Source organism: Nomascus leucogenys, chromosome 6 (assembly GCF_006542625.1).
Source record: "Nomascus leucogenys isolate Asia chromosome 6, Asia_NLE_v1, whole genome shotgun sequence".
Taxonomy (NCBI): Eukaryota; Metazoa; Chordata; class Mammalia; order Primates; family Hylobatidae; genus Nomascus; species Nomascus leucogenys.
In genome coordinates this window covers 33,855,435-33,868,535 of record NC_044386.1, presented here as the reverse complement: position 1 = coordinate 33,868,535, position 13,101 = coordinate 33,855,435, and the positions used below count along the sequence as shown (strand labels likewise).

The 13,101-nt window shown below is 33.9% G+C and overlaps 1 protein-coding gene across 5 annotated transcripts in view; it reads right to left on the bottom strand.

Moving 5' to 3' along the window:
- NIPBL (NIPBL cohesin loading factor) overlaps positions 1–13,101 on the bottom strand; it is a 186,296-nt gene that overhangs the window by 88,091 nt on the left and 85,104 nt on the right. For 4 of the 5 annotated variants that reach the window (XM_030813968.1, XM_030813971.1, XM_030813969.1 and 1 more), the window contains exons 6-8: positions 12,743–12,894; positions 3,958–4,118; positions 2,947–3,043 (exon numbers count right to left, since the gene is read on the bottom strand). In XM_030813968.1, the coding sequence (XP_030669828.1) occupies positions 2,947–3,043; positions 3,958–4,118; positions 12,743–12,894 (410 nt within the window). Of the gene's footprint in view, positions 1–2,946; positions 3,044–3,135; positions 3,239–3,957; positions 4,119–12,742; positions 12,895–13,101 lie in introns of those variants that run through there. The other variant, XM_030813972.1, reaches the window with a different exon arrangement.

The window sequence follows — 13,101 nt, the reverse complement described above, 5'->3', positions numbered from 1 at the left end:
TAAGCCTTCAGACAAAAATTCTCCTTCAGACATGAAGGAAAAAGTGCATTGATATGCTTCAGAAATAATAGTATAACTGCATCTGAATAACGTATATATTTCTTATCATTAAACTATAAAATATTTAAGAAATTGTAAAAATTGGTCAAGATAAAAGTTTTTTTACAGACAGAACTTAAACCTAGAACTGCCTTAAATTAAGCTTTCAGTCTTTTTCCATGATACATAAATCTGGACTTTCAATTAGCAAGGTTAATGTATTTTAAATGTTATATATAAACATCCAACTTTATTTATTGAATCAAGTGTGATAAAGATGATATGGGAGCAATTAACTATAAATGTTAGTCTAACATTTTGTGTCAGAGTTGTGAAAGGTGCTTTATGTATCAATTCACTTGATTTTTACAACATTCTTGAGTATTATCTTTAAAATTTTTCAGAAATGGAACACGAAGCCTACAGAGGTTAAGAAATTTGCCCAAGGTTATGTAGTTAACAAACCTGAAGATTTAAAACAAGATTTGTCTAAGTCTGAATTGTAATATACCATTATGCCTTTGTATTTAAATTCTATGTGGCAAATTATATACACTTTAGAACAAACTTCAAATTCTAATAATTAATCTAAAAATCAAGATAGACTGACAATGCACTTACCCTTCAAAACTAGTTAGAAAACAACTTCATGACAGAAGTTCAAGCTTTTGGTGAATAATATATTAGTGAGGTTATTTGCTTTCAAGTTTTCCATTTCTATCTAAAGTTCATCTACTATTTATCTATCTAATCTCAAGAGTCAGAAGAAAAAAAGCTAGTCATCTAGATCAATCGCCTATCTCCCTGTTCTCTTTCCCCGGCAATCTAAATAACTTCTCACCTTGACAACACTTGTGGGATATGTATCTAACCTACAAATAGTTACTCTGGAAGTTTTTCTCTCTTTCAAAAGCTGGGTTTTTATCCCTGAAAATTCATACAATTTACAGAATTGAAATGGCTCATAACAGCTCAACTTTCACCCTATGAAAAATGTCCTTGACAGAAAACCAAACACCACATGTTCTCACTCATAAGTGGGAGTTGAACAATGAAAACACATGGACCCAGGGAGGGGAACATCACACACCAGGGCCTGTTGGGAGGGTAGGGGGCAAGAGGGAGAGCATTAGGACAAATACCTAATGCAGGCGGGGCTTAAAACCTAGACCATAAGCCTGGTGTGGTGGCTGACGCCTGTAACCCCAGCACTTTGGGAGGCCGAGGCGGGCGGATCACAAGGTCAGGAGTTCGAGATCAGCCTGACCAACATGGTGAAACCCTGTCTCTACTAAAAATACAAAAAAAATCACCCAGGCATGGTGGCATGCACCTGTAATCCTTGCTACTCAGGAGGCTGAGGCAGGAGAATCGCTTGAACCCGGGAGGCGGAGATTGCAGTGAGCCGAGATCATGCCACTGCACTCCAGCCTGGGTGACAGAGCGAGACTCTGTCTCAAAAGAAAGAAAGAAAAAAAACCTAGACAACGGGTTGATAGATGCAGCAAATCACTATGGCACATGTATACCTATGTAACAAACCTGCACATTCTGCACATGTATCCCAGAACTTAAAGTAAAATAAAATAAAATTTTTTAAAAAATTAAAAAAAAAAAAGAAAAATGTCCTTGATAAATAGTAGGAATACAATCAGTGTAAAAAAGATCTTTACCATATGAAGCAGATATAAGGTAAAATATCTTTATGTTTTAGATGGCTATAATTAGAAATTCTCATTACTTGAGAGAACATATTACCAGCTATGTTAAATTATAAGCTAATTTTAAAAAGTAGAAGATAGTATTCTCTTCCAACAAACTGATAACTAAAACTATTTGACTACAATTTTAAGTATTTTAAAAAATGGCTCAAACCTGGACTTAAATTCACAATTTTGTGAATCTGTTACAGATAGAAGACCACGCAAGGTTCTTTGAAAATTCAAAGATAAACAAACTGAAATTCATGTACATAAAGTAGTAAAAGTTCTTACAAAAAATATAAACTAATAGCTTGAGGAGATTAGGGGAGGGCCCATGGAAGATCACCCATTTAACTTAGACCTGGAATAAAAGATAGAATTTTAAAAGGCAGAGATAAAAGTAGATGTGAGAGATTTAAGAATGTAACATAGAACAGGTTAGATCTGATAAATGACTAAATAGTTGAGAAGAGACTTTATGATAACTTAAAATTTTTAAGTTACAATGATTCAGGACTGGAACAGCATTAAGACAGATGGGATGGCAGAAAGAACAGTGAAAACCATTTTGAACATGAATTTGAAATATCCGCTAGGTATGAAGGAAGTTTTGTCTGGAAATGAAGAATTACAACTTGGAAGACAAGACTGGAGCCAAAGATTGATTTAGGAGTCTTATGCATGAAAATAATCAATGCTGTTAATGAAACTTAATAAAACAGCCGGGGAAAAAAGTGCAATGAGTGATAAAAGGTCTAATAATAGAAATCTTGAGAAGAATAAGAATAAGGAGAAGAGCTAATGAAGAAAAAAAGTATCAATGAAAGGAGTGGGAGAAAAACAGATGGGCTCATGTGAAATAAGTTTTTTGGAGGAAAAAGGAAAGCTGATCAAAAATTTCAAATGTTTAAGAGAAGAACGTTGTGGTTTGAAAAGACCACTGGATTTATCGAAGAGAATGGATACTGGATGTATCCGAGAATATTATCAACAGATTACTGGGTAAGTGGAAGATGAATGAATCAATGAATAGGGACAGATTTAAATCCCATGATCCAGACCTGCTTGTACAGGTTTATTTTTTTTTTCTACGATGAAAAAAAAAATACAGAATAACTTTTTAATATCTACTTTAGGAAGTTTGAGTTCTTTATTCAACTTCAAATATAAAATATACAGAAGGAAATTTTAGTTACAGTAGTACCTTTAGGAGTTCCTTCACTTCCAGCAGGGGAGCATACTGGCTGTGGAGATCTCAAGGGAAAAGATGCAGCATTTCTCATTGTTGAAGAATCTCCATCCTAAAAACAGAGTATACAATTTATCTTTTGAATGACAGGAGAGGCTTTATAGAAATCTTAAAGAGAACCAATAAGAGACATAAATTACTGACAGGTAAAGTGTTGGAATTCAAAAGCATAATTCTTCTGCACTTTCCTGTTTTCTTCTTGGTATATCTTAGAAGAATTGAAATTGTATCCAAAAGAATCAACAGCCTAAGCATGGCAATGAATAAGAAAATTTGTATTACTAGTATGCTCCATTTTTGTTTGCTTTTTTTCTACAAAAGGAGCTATGAATACTCTACCAGGTGGTAAATGCCTTGAGGGCAGAGTTTATTGTCATCTGTGTTATCCTTAGACACATGCAGCTTACATAAAATACAAGCAAATCAATAACAAGGCAAATTTGCAGAATGTGGAATATTTTAATAACATCAAGGCAACATTAAATTTCAGACACAAAACTTCGTACAAGTATTAGAGGGAAAAAGAGTCAAGTACTAATAAATACAGGCTCATTATCTAAAAAAAAAAATTTTAGTGTGAGCAGTATTAACCTAAAACTGAAATATTTCATTAAGAACCTAAACCTCGAGGTCAGGGGTCAGCCAACTTTTCATTATAGAGGAATAGAGAATAAATATTTTAGGCTCTGTGGGCCACATACAGTCTCTGTCACATATATATATATATATATTTTTAAATAACTCTTTATAAATGTAAAAGCCAGTCTCACTTTGTGGTTCGGGCTACTGGTCACACTTGACCAATCCTGCTCTAGACTAAGCTCTGTATGTGCAGGAGCCATGTTGTACTCAGTACCTAGTATAATGATATACAGTAGGTATCATTTACATTTTGAAATGGAAATACTAGGTTATATGACAAATATTAGAACTATTTTATCACCTTAATGATAATATATTACATACGTCACTACTTAGCCTGTGCACCATGTGTAGGTAGTCCTCACTTGAACCATGTCTAGGATTATCAGCATGATGATTAGCTGAATTGCCAGACAACGGACCAGAAACTTTATTATCATGTATGTTTCTCAAACCACCTGCAACAATGGGACTTGATACCGACGCTGAAATTAATAAGAATAAAAAAAAAGGTTTACTAAAAGATTCTTAACATTCTTGGAGAATAGTAATTATTCACAAAAATTTTAAGCATATAGAAATTACAGAGAATAATATAACAGATACTCATGTACTGACTACTTAGTTTGATCAAATCTTAACACTCTGCCAGATTCCCATCTGTTTTTGAAAAGAACTAAAACATTACAAATATAGTTGAAGATCTCCATTTATCTGTTATTTCTCTCCTCTATTCCTTTCCTTTTACTCCCTAGAGGTAACCACTATTTTGATCTGAGTCTATTCTGCCTATGTGTTATCTTTATACCTTTGCTATACATGAATATATTCCTAAGTAACTCATTGTGTTGTTTTTACATTATAATTTTATATAGATGATATACGTATCTATCCTTATATAACTTGTTTTTCCATTTAATATTATACTGAGATTATATATATATATATATATATATAGTTTTAAATTCTTTTATTTATTTTTTTAACAGACAGCTCTGTTGCCTAGACTGGAGTTCACTGGCATGATCAGAGCTCACTGTAACCTCAAACTCCTGGGTCCTCTTGCCTTAGCCTTCTGAGTAGCTAGGACTACAGGAACCTGCCACCACATCTGGCTTTTTCTGTTTTTGGTAGAGATGGGGTCTTGCCACGTTGCCCAGGCTGGTCTCAAACTCCTGGCTTCAAATGATCCTTCTGCCTTAGCCTCCCAAAGCACTGGGATTACAGGTAGATATGAGCCACCGTGCCTGGCCTAAATTCATTTATTTTAAATAATTACATATACTCTGCTGTATGATGTACACTATTTATTTGTTCATTCTTATGTGGATGTTCAAATTGCTTAAAATGCTTGCTGCCATAAACAATGCTGCAATGTATGTTCTTGTACATGAGGACTGTTTTTATAAATGTGTAAGAGCTCTAGGTGCCAATACCTAGGAGTGAAATTGCCAGATATGCATATTTTTAAAGCTTACTAAATAACAGATTACTTATGACCATTTGTATTCATTGGTAGCGTATCAGAGTTCCCACTGTTCTATAGCCTTGCCAATAATTTTTATCATTCTAAGGGTAGGAAATGTTTCTGACAGTCACTTTAATTTGGATTTCCTTGATTACTGGTAAAGCCAAGCATCTTCTCTTGTGTACTGGCCATTCAGATCCCCTCCTTTACACAAAGTCATAAAAAGACAGCCTCCTGTATCTTCTGAAAGCCTTATGGTTTTGGTTTTTCAGTTAGGTCTTTAACCCATGTAAAATTTTTAAGTGTGAGATAGGGATCCAACGTTACTTGTTTCCATAAGAATAACTGCATCATTAATTAAAGAAATCATTCTTTCCCCCATTAAGATATAATGCCATATGGACCAAGTTTACATTTGTCCATGGGTATGTTCCTAAGCTCTTCATCATGTTCCACTTCACTGTATATTATTTTTCCATGCCTACACCAATATTACAATAAATCTTGACTGCTGTTAGACTGAGCTGCTACACTTCATTCCTTATTATTTTGTCTGTTCTTGAACTTCTTCTATATGAATTTTTAGAAGCAGGTTAAATTTCACAAAAACCTTTCTTGAGATTTTTTTATCAATGTTATACCGAATTTATAGATATGGGTGTAATAATAATCTTTACCCTATTGAGTCTTCCTATCCATGAAGATGGCATAACTCTTTATTTTCTTAAGTTTTCTTCTATCTCTTTCAAAGTTTTGTAATTTGCTCCACAAAAGTCTTTTACATCTTTCATTAAATTTATTCCTAGGTATCTTGTGGTGTTCTTTTAAATTGTTAATGCTATCAAAAAAGATTATAATCATACCTGTTTATTTCTGTATATAAAAATGCAATTGATTTCATTATAATGATATTGTATCCGGTAACTAAGTGGAATGCTTTTATTAATTCTAGTATCTTGTCTGTAGCTTATCTCGGATTTTCTATGAAGACAATTATGTCACCTGAAAATGACACTTTTTTTTCTTCCTTACCAATAATTATACATAGTTTAACGCTTCTCATCTTCCTGTATTGGCTGGGACACCCACTAAATAAATCTCATTATAGGCATTCATGTCCTGTTCCTGAATTGAAACAAAATGTTTCTAATTTTTTCTACCACTAGGTAAGATTAAATCAACCTCTTCTCCTTTTTTTTCCATACAGATGGGGTCTGGCTGTATTGCACAGGCTAGACTCAAAACTCCTGGGCTTAAGTGATCCTCTTGCCTTGGCCACTTGAGTAGCTGGGACTACAGATGTGCACCATCACACCCAGCTTAATGTATTTTTCTTCTTTTTTTTGAGACGGAGTCTTGCTCAGTTGCCCAGGCGATCTCGGCTCACTGCAAGCTCCGCCTCCCAGGCTAACGCCATTCTCCTGCCTCAGCCTCTGGAGTAGCTGGGACTACAGGCGTCCGCCACTCCGCCTGGCTAATTTTTTTGTATTTTTAGTAGACACGGGGTTTCACTATGTTAGCCAGGATAGTCTCGATCTGCTGACCTCGTGATCCGCCAGTCTCGGCCTCCCAAAGTGCTTAATGTATTCTTATTCAGTGAAAAGTTTTAAATGTCATGAATGGAAGTTAAATCTTTCTGAATGCTCTTTTGAGACCTATTAAAAGGCTCACAGGACCCCAGCCCCATAATCTGAATTATATTAATTGTCTTCTACTAACCAATTCATATATATATCCAATTTTGTCATAATAGGTGGATAACACTGTTTATTCGGTTTCTTTTTTTGAGACAGAGTCTCACTCTGTTGCCCAGGCTAGACTGCAGTGGCATGATCTCAGCTCACTGCAACCTCTGCCTCCCAGGCTCAAGCCATCCTCCCACCTCAGCCTCCAAATAACTGGGACTACAGGCACACAGCACCATGCCTGGCTAATTTTTTGTGGAGACAGATGGAGTTTCACCATGTTGCCCAGGCTGGTCTTGAGTTCCTAAGCTTCAAGCAATCTGCCCGTTCTGGCCTCCCAAAGTGCTAGGATTACAAGAGTGAGCAATCATGCCTGGCCTGGTTTCTTAATAATTATTTAAAAAATTTGTTTCACCTTAAGGCTTAAGGATCACTCAAGCCCAGGAGTTTGAGTTTAGCCTATGCAATACAGCAAGACCCCATCTGCATGGAAAAAAAAAAAAAAAGAGAGATTGATTTAATCTTACCTAGTGGTAGAAAAAATTAGAAACATTTTGTTTCAATTCGGGAACAGGACATGAATGTCCACATATGATGATTGATTTATAATTTTCCTTTCTCATACTCCCCTCACTTCACCTGATTTTGGTATCCAGATTGTAATTTAACTTTATAAAAAGTTGAGAAAGTGTTGCTGTTTTTCTTTTTTCTGGAATGGATTAAGATTAGAGTATCTCTTCCTTTAATGTTTGGTAGAACTTGTTAGAACAGTCTGAGTATGTTTTTATCCCTTTCCCCTTCTTTTAAGGGAGGTAGATTTTGGACTACTGAATGAGGTATATGAATTTTAAATTATATGATAGATACTGTCAAACAAATAGTTCTCTAAAAAAGTTGCACCAATTTATATCACTATGAAGACTGAAATGTTTATCAATCTGATATAAAATTTTATTTCATCTTAATTTTGAATGCATCTCTATGAGCTAAGGTGACCACAATTTCATATATTTATTAAATCTTTCTGTATCGACTTGGCTATTCTTTTCCAGTAAATTGCCTGTTTACTTCTTTAGTTCATTTTTGTCTTGTTCTTATCGATCTGTATGAGATTTCGGTATATTAAATCAATACATTGTGTTTATAATAAATGTTGCATATTTCCCCCATATTTGTTTTATATTTATGTAATTTATATATTTATGTTCTCTTATATACAAATTTATAATTAATCTTTTTTTTCATTTCTACAATCCAGGTTTTCGGTCTGCTTAGAAATAATGCCTTCTCAACTCTTAGAATACCAAAAACTTGCCCACGTTTTTCTTATAATTTTATGACTGAAAAAATATAAACAGCTTATTAATCTAGAACACTTTTGCTTTCAGTGATCCAGGAATCCAGCTAAAATTGCAAAATACCTAGACAATCACCAACATCATTTATTAAACAATCCATTCTTACATGCTGATTTTAAAATGTAATCTTTAGAATGATAAAATTTTTAAAAATCATTGTTTTTCCAATGACTTTGTAAAAACTGATAAAATGAGATTCACTGAATGCTACCCCCTTTAAGTAAAAGACTCATGGGAAATTGTATATTTACATGATCTCAAAGTATCATCCCACAGATTTACTAACTGCAAAGGGAAAAATATGTACTTTTACAATAAAGAGAGGTTCACCACCTGAACACCACTGATACTCAGACCATTTTATGATGATAAGATACAATGTAAAGTGCACAACATTGCTTATCAAGTACTCCTGCCAAAAATGTGTAACTGGAAACTAGTAAAACCTTAAAGCTAACTTCTACTTGATAGGAAATACAGAAAACAAATTAAACAACACCAGCAGAAAAGAGTAGAGTTTAGAATATGAAATATTCTACAACAAAAGTGGTCAAACTCTTCAAAAACCAAAAATTAGTGTCATGGGGCGAAAAAGGTGTAAGACTGCTCTAGATTAAAAGAGCCTCCATAAGAGATGCAAAAATCAAATGCAATGTGTGAAAAGCTAGATTTGAACATGCTTTGAAAAGATATTAAAAATATATTTAGGACAACTGGATTGGTAAAAGTCAAATGTATTCTGGATATGAGATGACACCATAGAACTGATCTTAATTTTTTATATAGGAGAATATTCTTAGCAGATGTACTTAAGGACAAAGTGGCAGGATACCTGTTGGTGAAGGGGTTCATTGTGCTAATCTTAGAACTTTTCTGCATAAATTTTTGTAATATAAAGTTGAAAAAAAATGCAACCTTTCTCAATAGTCTAAACTGTCTTACGTCTGCAATTCTCTCTGTCCTACTGACCTATCCACTTTTTCCCTGCCAGACTAATTTTTTTCTTTTTCAAAGAAAATTATGTTTTATTATTGATAGATAATAGAGACACATATTTCTGGGATACATGTGATAATTAAATACATTCATATAATTTGTAAAGATTGTGTCAGTGTAATTCAGATATCTGCCACCTTAATATTTGTCTTTTCTGTATGGTAAAAACATTCAAATTATCTTCTTCCAGCTATTTTGAAATGTAAAATAGATTGCTGTCAACTATAGTCACCCTACTGAGCTATCAAACACTATGTGTTATTTCTCCTATCAAACAGTATATTTGTCCCCATTAATCAAGCTCTCTTCATCGCCTCCCTCCTCTACCCTTCCCAGCCTCTGGTAACCACCAATCTATTCTCTATCTTCTTAAAATCCACTTTATTTGCCACATATGAGTGAGAACATATAATATTTGTCTGTGTTTTGCTTATTTCACTTAACATAATGACCTCCAGTTCCCTCTATGTTGCTGAAAAATGATAGGACTTTATTTTTTTTATGGCTGAGTAATATTCCATTGTGTATACATACACCTTTTCTTTATTCATCCACTGATGGGGGACTTAGGTTAATTCCATATTTTGGCTATTTTGTGAATAGTACTGCAATAAACATGGGCGTGCATCTCTTCAGTATACTGATTCCCTTTCTTTTGGATACATACCTACTAGTGGAATTGCTGGATCATACAGTAGCTCTGTTTTTAGTATTCTGAGAAACCACCATACACTGTTCCATAAAGGCTGTAGTAATTTACATTCCCACCAACAGTATATGAGGGTTCCCTTTTCTTCACATCCTTACCAGTATTCACTATTACCTGTCTTTTTGAAAAAGGCCATTTTAATTAAGGAAAGATAATATTTCACTGTGCTTTTTGTTTGTATTTCTCTGATGGTGAGCGATGTTCAGCATTTTTTGCTGTTATCTGCTGGCCATTTACATGTCTTCATTTGAGAATGTCTACTCACATCTTTTGGCTATCTTTTAATGAGTTTTTGTTGTTACTGTTTTTGTTTTGCTGTTGAGTTCCTTATATATTCCTGATATTCTAGTTATTAATCACTTGTCAAACAGATAGTTTGCAAATATTTTCTCCCATCCTGTAGGTTGTCTCTTCACTTTGCTGATTGTTTCTTTTGCTGTACAGAAGCTTTTTAGCTTGACGTAATCCCATTTGTCTATTTCTTCCTTTGGTTGCCTATGCTTTGAAATCTTAAACAAAAAGTATTTTGCATAGACCAACATCCTGGAGTGTTTCTTCAATGTTTTCTTCTAGTAGTTTCATGTCTCAGATTTAAGTATTTAATCCATTTTGAGTTTATTTTTCACAGCATTATTTACTGAAGAGACTGTCCTTTCCTCATTTTATGTTCTTGGTGCCTTTGTCAAAAGTAAGTTGTCTGTAAATATCTGTATTTATATCTGGATTCTCTATCCTGGGATTGGTCTATGTGTTTTTATGCTAGTATCAAGCTGATTTGGTTACTATAGCTTTGTAATGTATTTTTAAGTCAGGTAGTGTGATGGCTCCAGGTTTGTTTGTTCTTTTTCCTCAGGATTGCTTTGGAAATTTGGGGTCTTTTTTGTTTCCATATAAATTTTTTCTATTTATGTGAAGAATGTCATTGGTATTTTGATAGGGATTACATTGAATATACAAACTGTTTTGGGTAGTACTGACTACATTTTTTTATTTAGAATAACTTTAATATCTGGGTGAGGCTAATCCCCGAGTATGGTTTTTAGTTCTTTATCTGAGCATTTCTAAGAAATGACACAATACTGAATAGGTCCTCAAACTATATTAAAAAGCTAAGTTAATTTTGCGAAAAAACATCACATTTCTTAGAGATAAAATTTACATTCTTTTTTACACACATTCACGTGTATATGGATATTTACACAAGAAATGGATGTGCTCTTTTGACATTTTTCCTCCATTACATGTAAAATGTCCCTCAGACTTTTGTGTACCTGAGTATACTAGTATTTTACAAATATTAAGAATCTACATATACACATAGATATGTATGTTTGGCACTCACACTCAATTCAGTAATTTTCTACGTGTCTATTTCTTTTCTTTGAGATAGGTCTCAATCTGTCACCCAGGCTGGACTGCAATGGTGTGATCATGACTCACTGCAGTCTTGACCTTCTGGGTTCAAGCAATCCTCCTACCCCAGCCTCCTGAGTAGCTGGGACTACAAGTAAGTGCCACTATGCCTGGCTAATTTTTTTTTTTTTGTAGAGACAGGGTCCCACTATGTTGCCCAGGCTGGTCTTGAGCTCCTGGGCTTAACTGATTACTCTGCCCCAGCCTCCTACAGTGCTGGGATTACAGGTGCGTACCACCGCACCTGGCTGTGTCTGTTTCAAATGTGTCACATTTGCTTCCCAGTTTCTCCCTAAGTTCGTGTGTAAAAAAGCTCAACCTAATATTTCATTATCTGGTTCTGGGAAACCAGAGTTAGCTGTTTTGATGGATGACAAACTTAAAAGTTTATACATTAATAAGTTTATTAATGAATAAAGTTTCAACTTCATGCATAATAAACAAGAATACACATGTAGAAACTAGTAACTGAAAGCAAATTTTTAAAATTTGCTGTTAATTAAGGAGGACAAAAATAAAGATGTTTTTTATTATCCTTTGCACTTTTCTGCTTTAAAACATTTCTTTAAAACATACAATTTATAGTAATAATAAATCGTTTAGTAACCATGAAATATATCTCAAGGTAATATAACCTTAAAAAGACATCATAATATCAACATTATGACATTAAGAACTAGTAATCAAGTGAGAACTGGTAATTTAATCTCAAATTTTTGCATCTAATTTTCCTTCACTGTACTACGGTAAATTTTTACTACAAATTATTTCAGTATAGTAAATTTTTCATAGTAGTCATCCCTCAGTATCCATGAGGGATTGGTTCCAGTACCTTCTGTGGATACCAAAATCTGCAAATGCTCAAAAGTCCCTGATATAAAATGCATAGTACCTGCATATAGCCCTATGCACTATACAGTACTTTAAATCATCTCTAGATTACTTACAATGCCTATACAATGTAAGTGCTATGTAAACAGTTGCTATACTGTATTGTTTATGTAATAATGACAAGAAAACATGTCTGTACATGTTCAGTACAGATACAATTTTTTTTCCAAATATTTTCACTCCGTGTTTGGTTGAATCCATGATGCAGAACCCATGTATGTGAAAGGCTGACTGTATCTACTTTACCAATTAAAATGTAATTGTCCCTTGGCTTAGTGCTAATGTAAGAAGAAGGAGCAATTTTTAAAAATGCAGTTCTTCTTAATTTCACACCTAAATATACTTAGTTATATAATAACTGAATCCAAAAAGCCAAAATGACACTGCTTTCACCTCCTAAAATGACAAATTTTCAAATGGTAAGTGTAACATTGTTTTAATGATTTAAGCCATATCTTTAAAAAGGTTCACTGACAAGTATACAGTACAGTATTTTAGTTTGTGTTTAATAATTATATTTAAAAAAACAAATTTGCTTGGAATTAAAGCACTTAGACATTCCCAGTAAAGTTACAAACAATTTTCTTACCTTGCTGCATCTGTGGATGTGTTGTGTAACTTGAAGGATGGGAATATGGCATGTATCCTGCAGGGCTTTGTGGGGCATATGGACTAGGCACTGGGCTATTTTGCTGTGGCATAAATCTGTTCCCAGAGCTTGTCTGTGGTGGCACAAACCGGCTAAAACCCAAAACCCAAATAAAAAATAAAAGGAAATAAATAAACATGCTATTCCTTGAAATTTGACTGTCACAAAGTCCTCTGAACTCTTAGTTTATATATGTAAAATCTATGCAAACAGAAGAATCTTGCAAAATAGTCAAATAACATACAAAAATTGTTCACAATTCATAATCAAAGAGTTACAATAAAAAAGTCTTTAAAAAC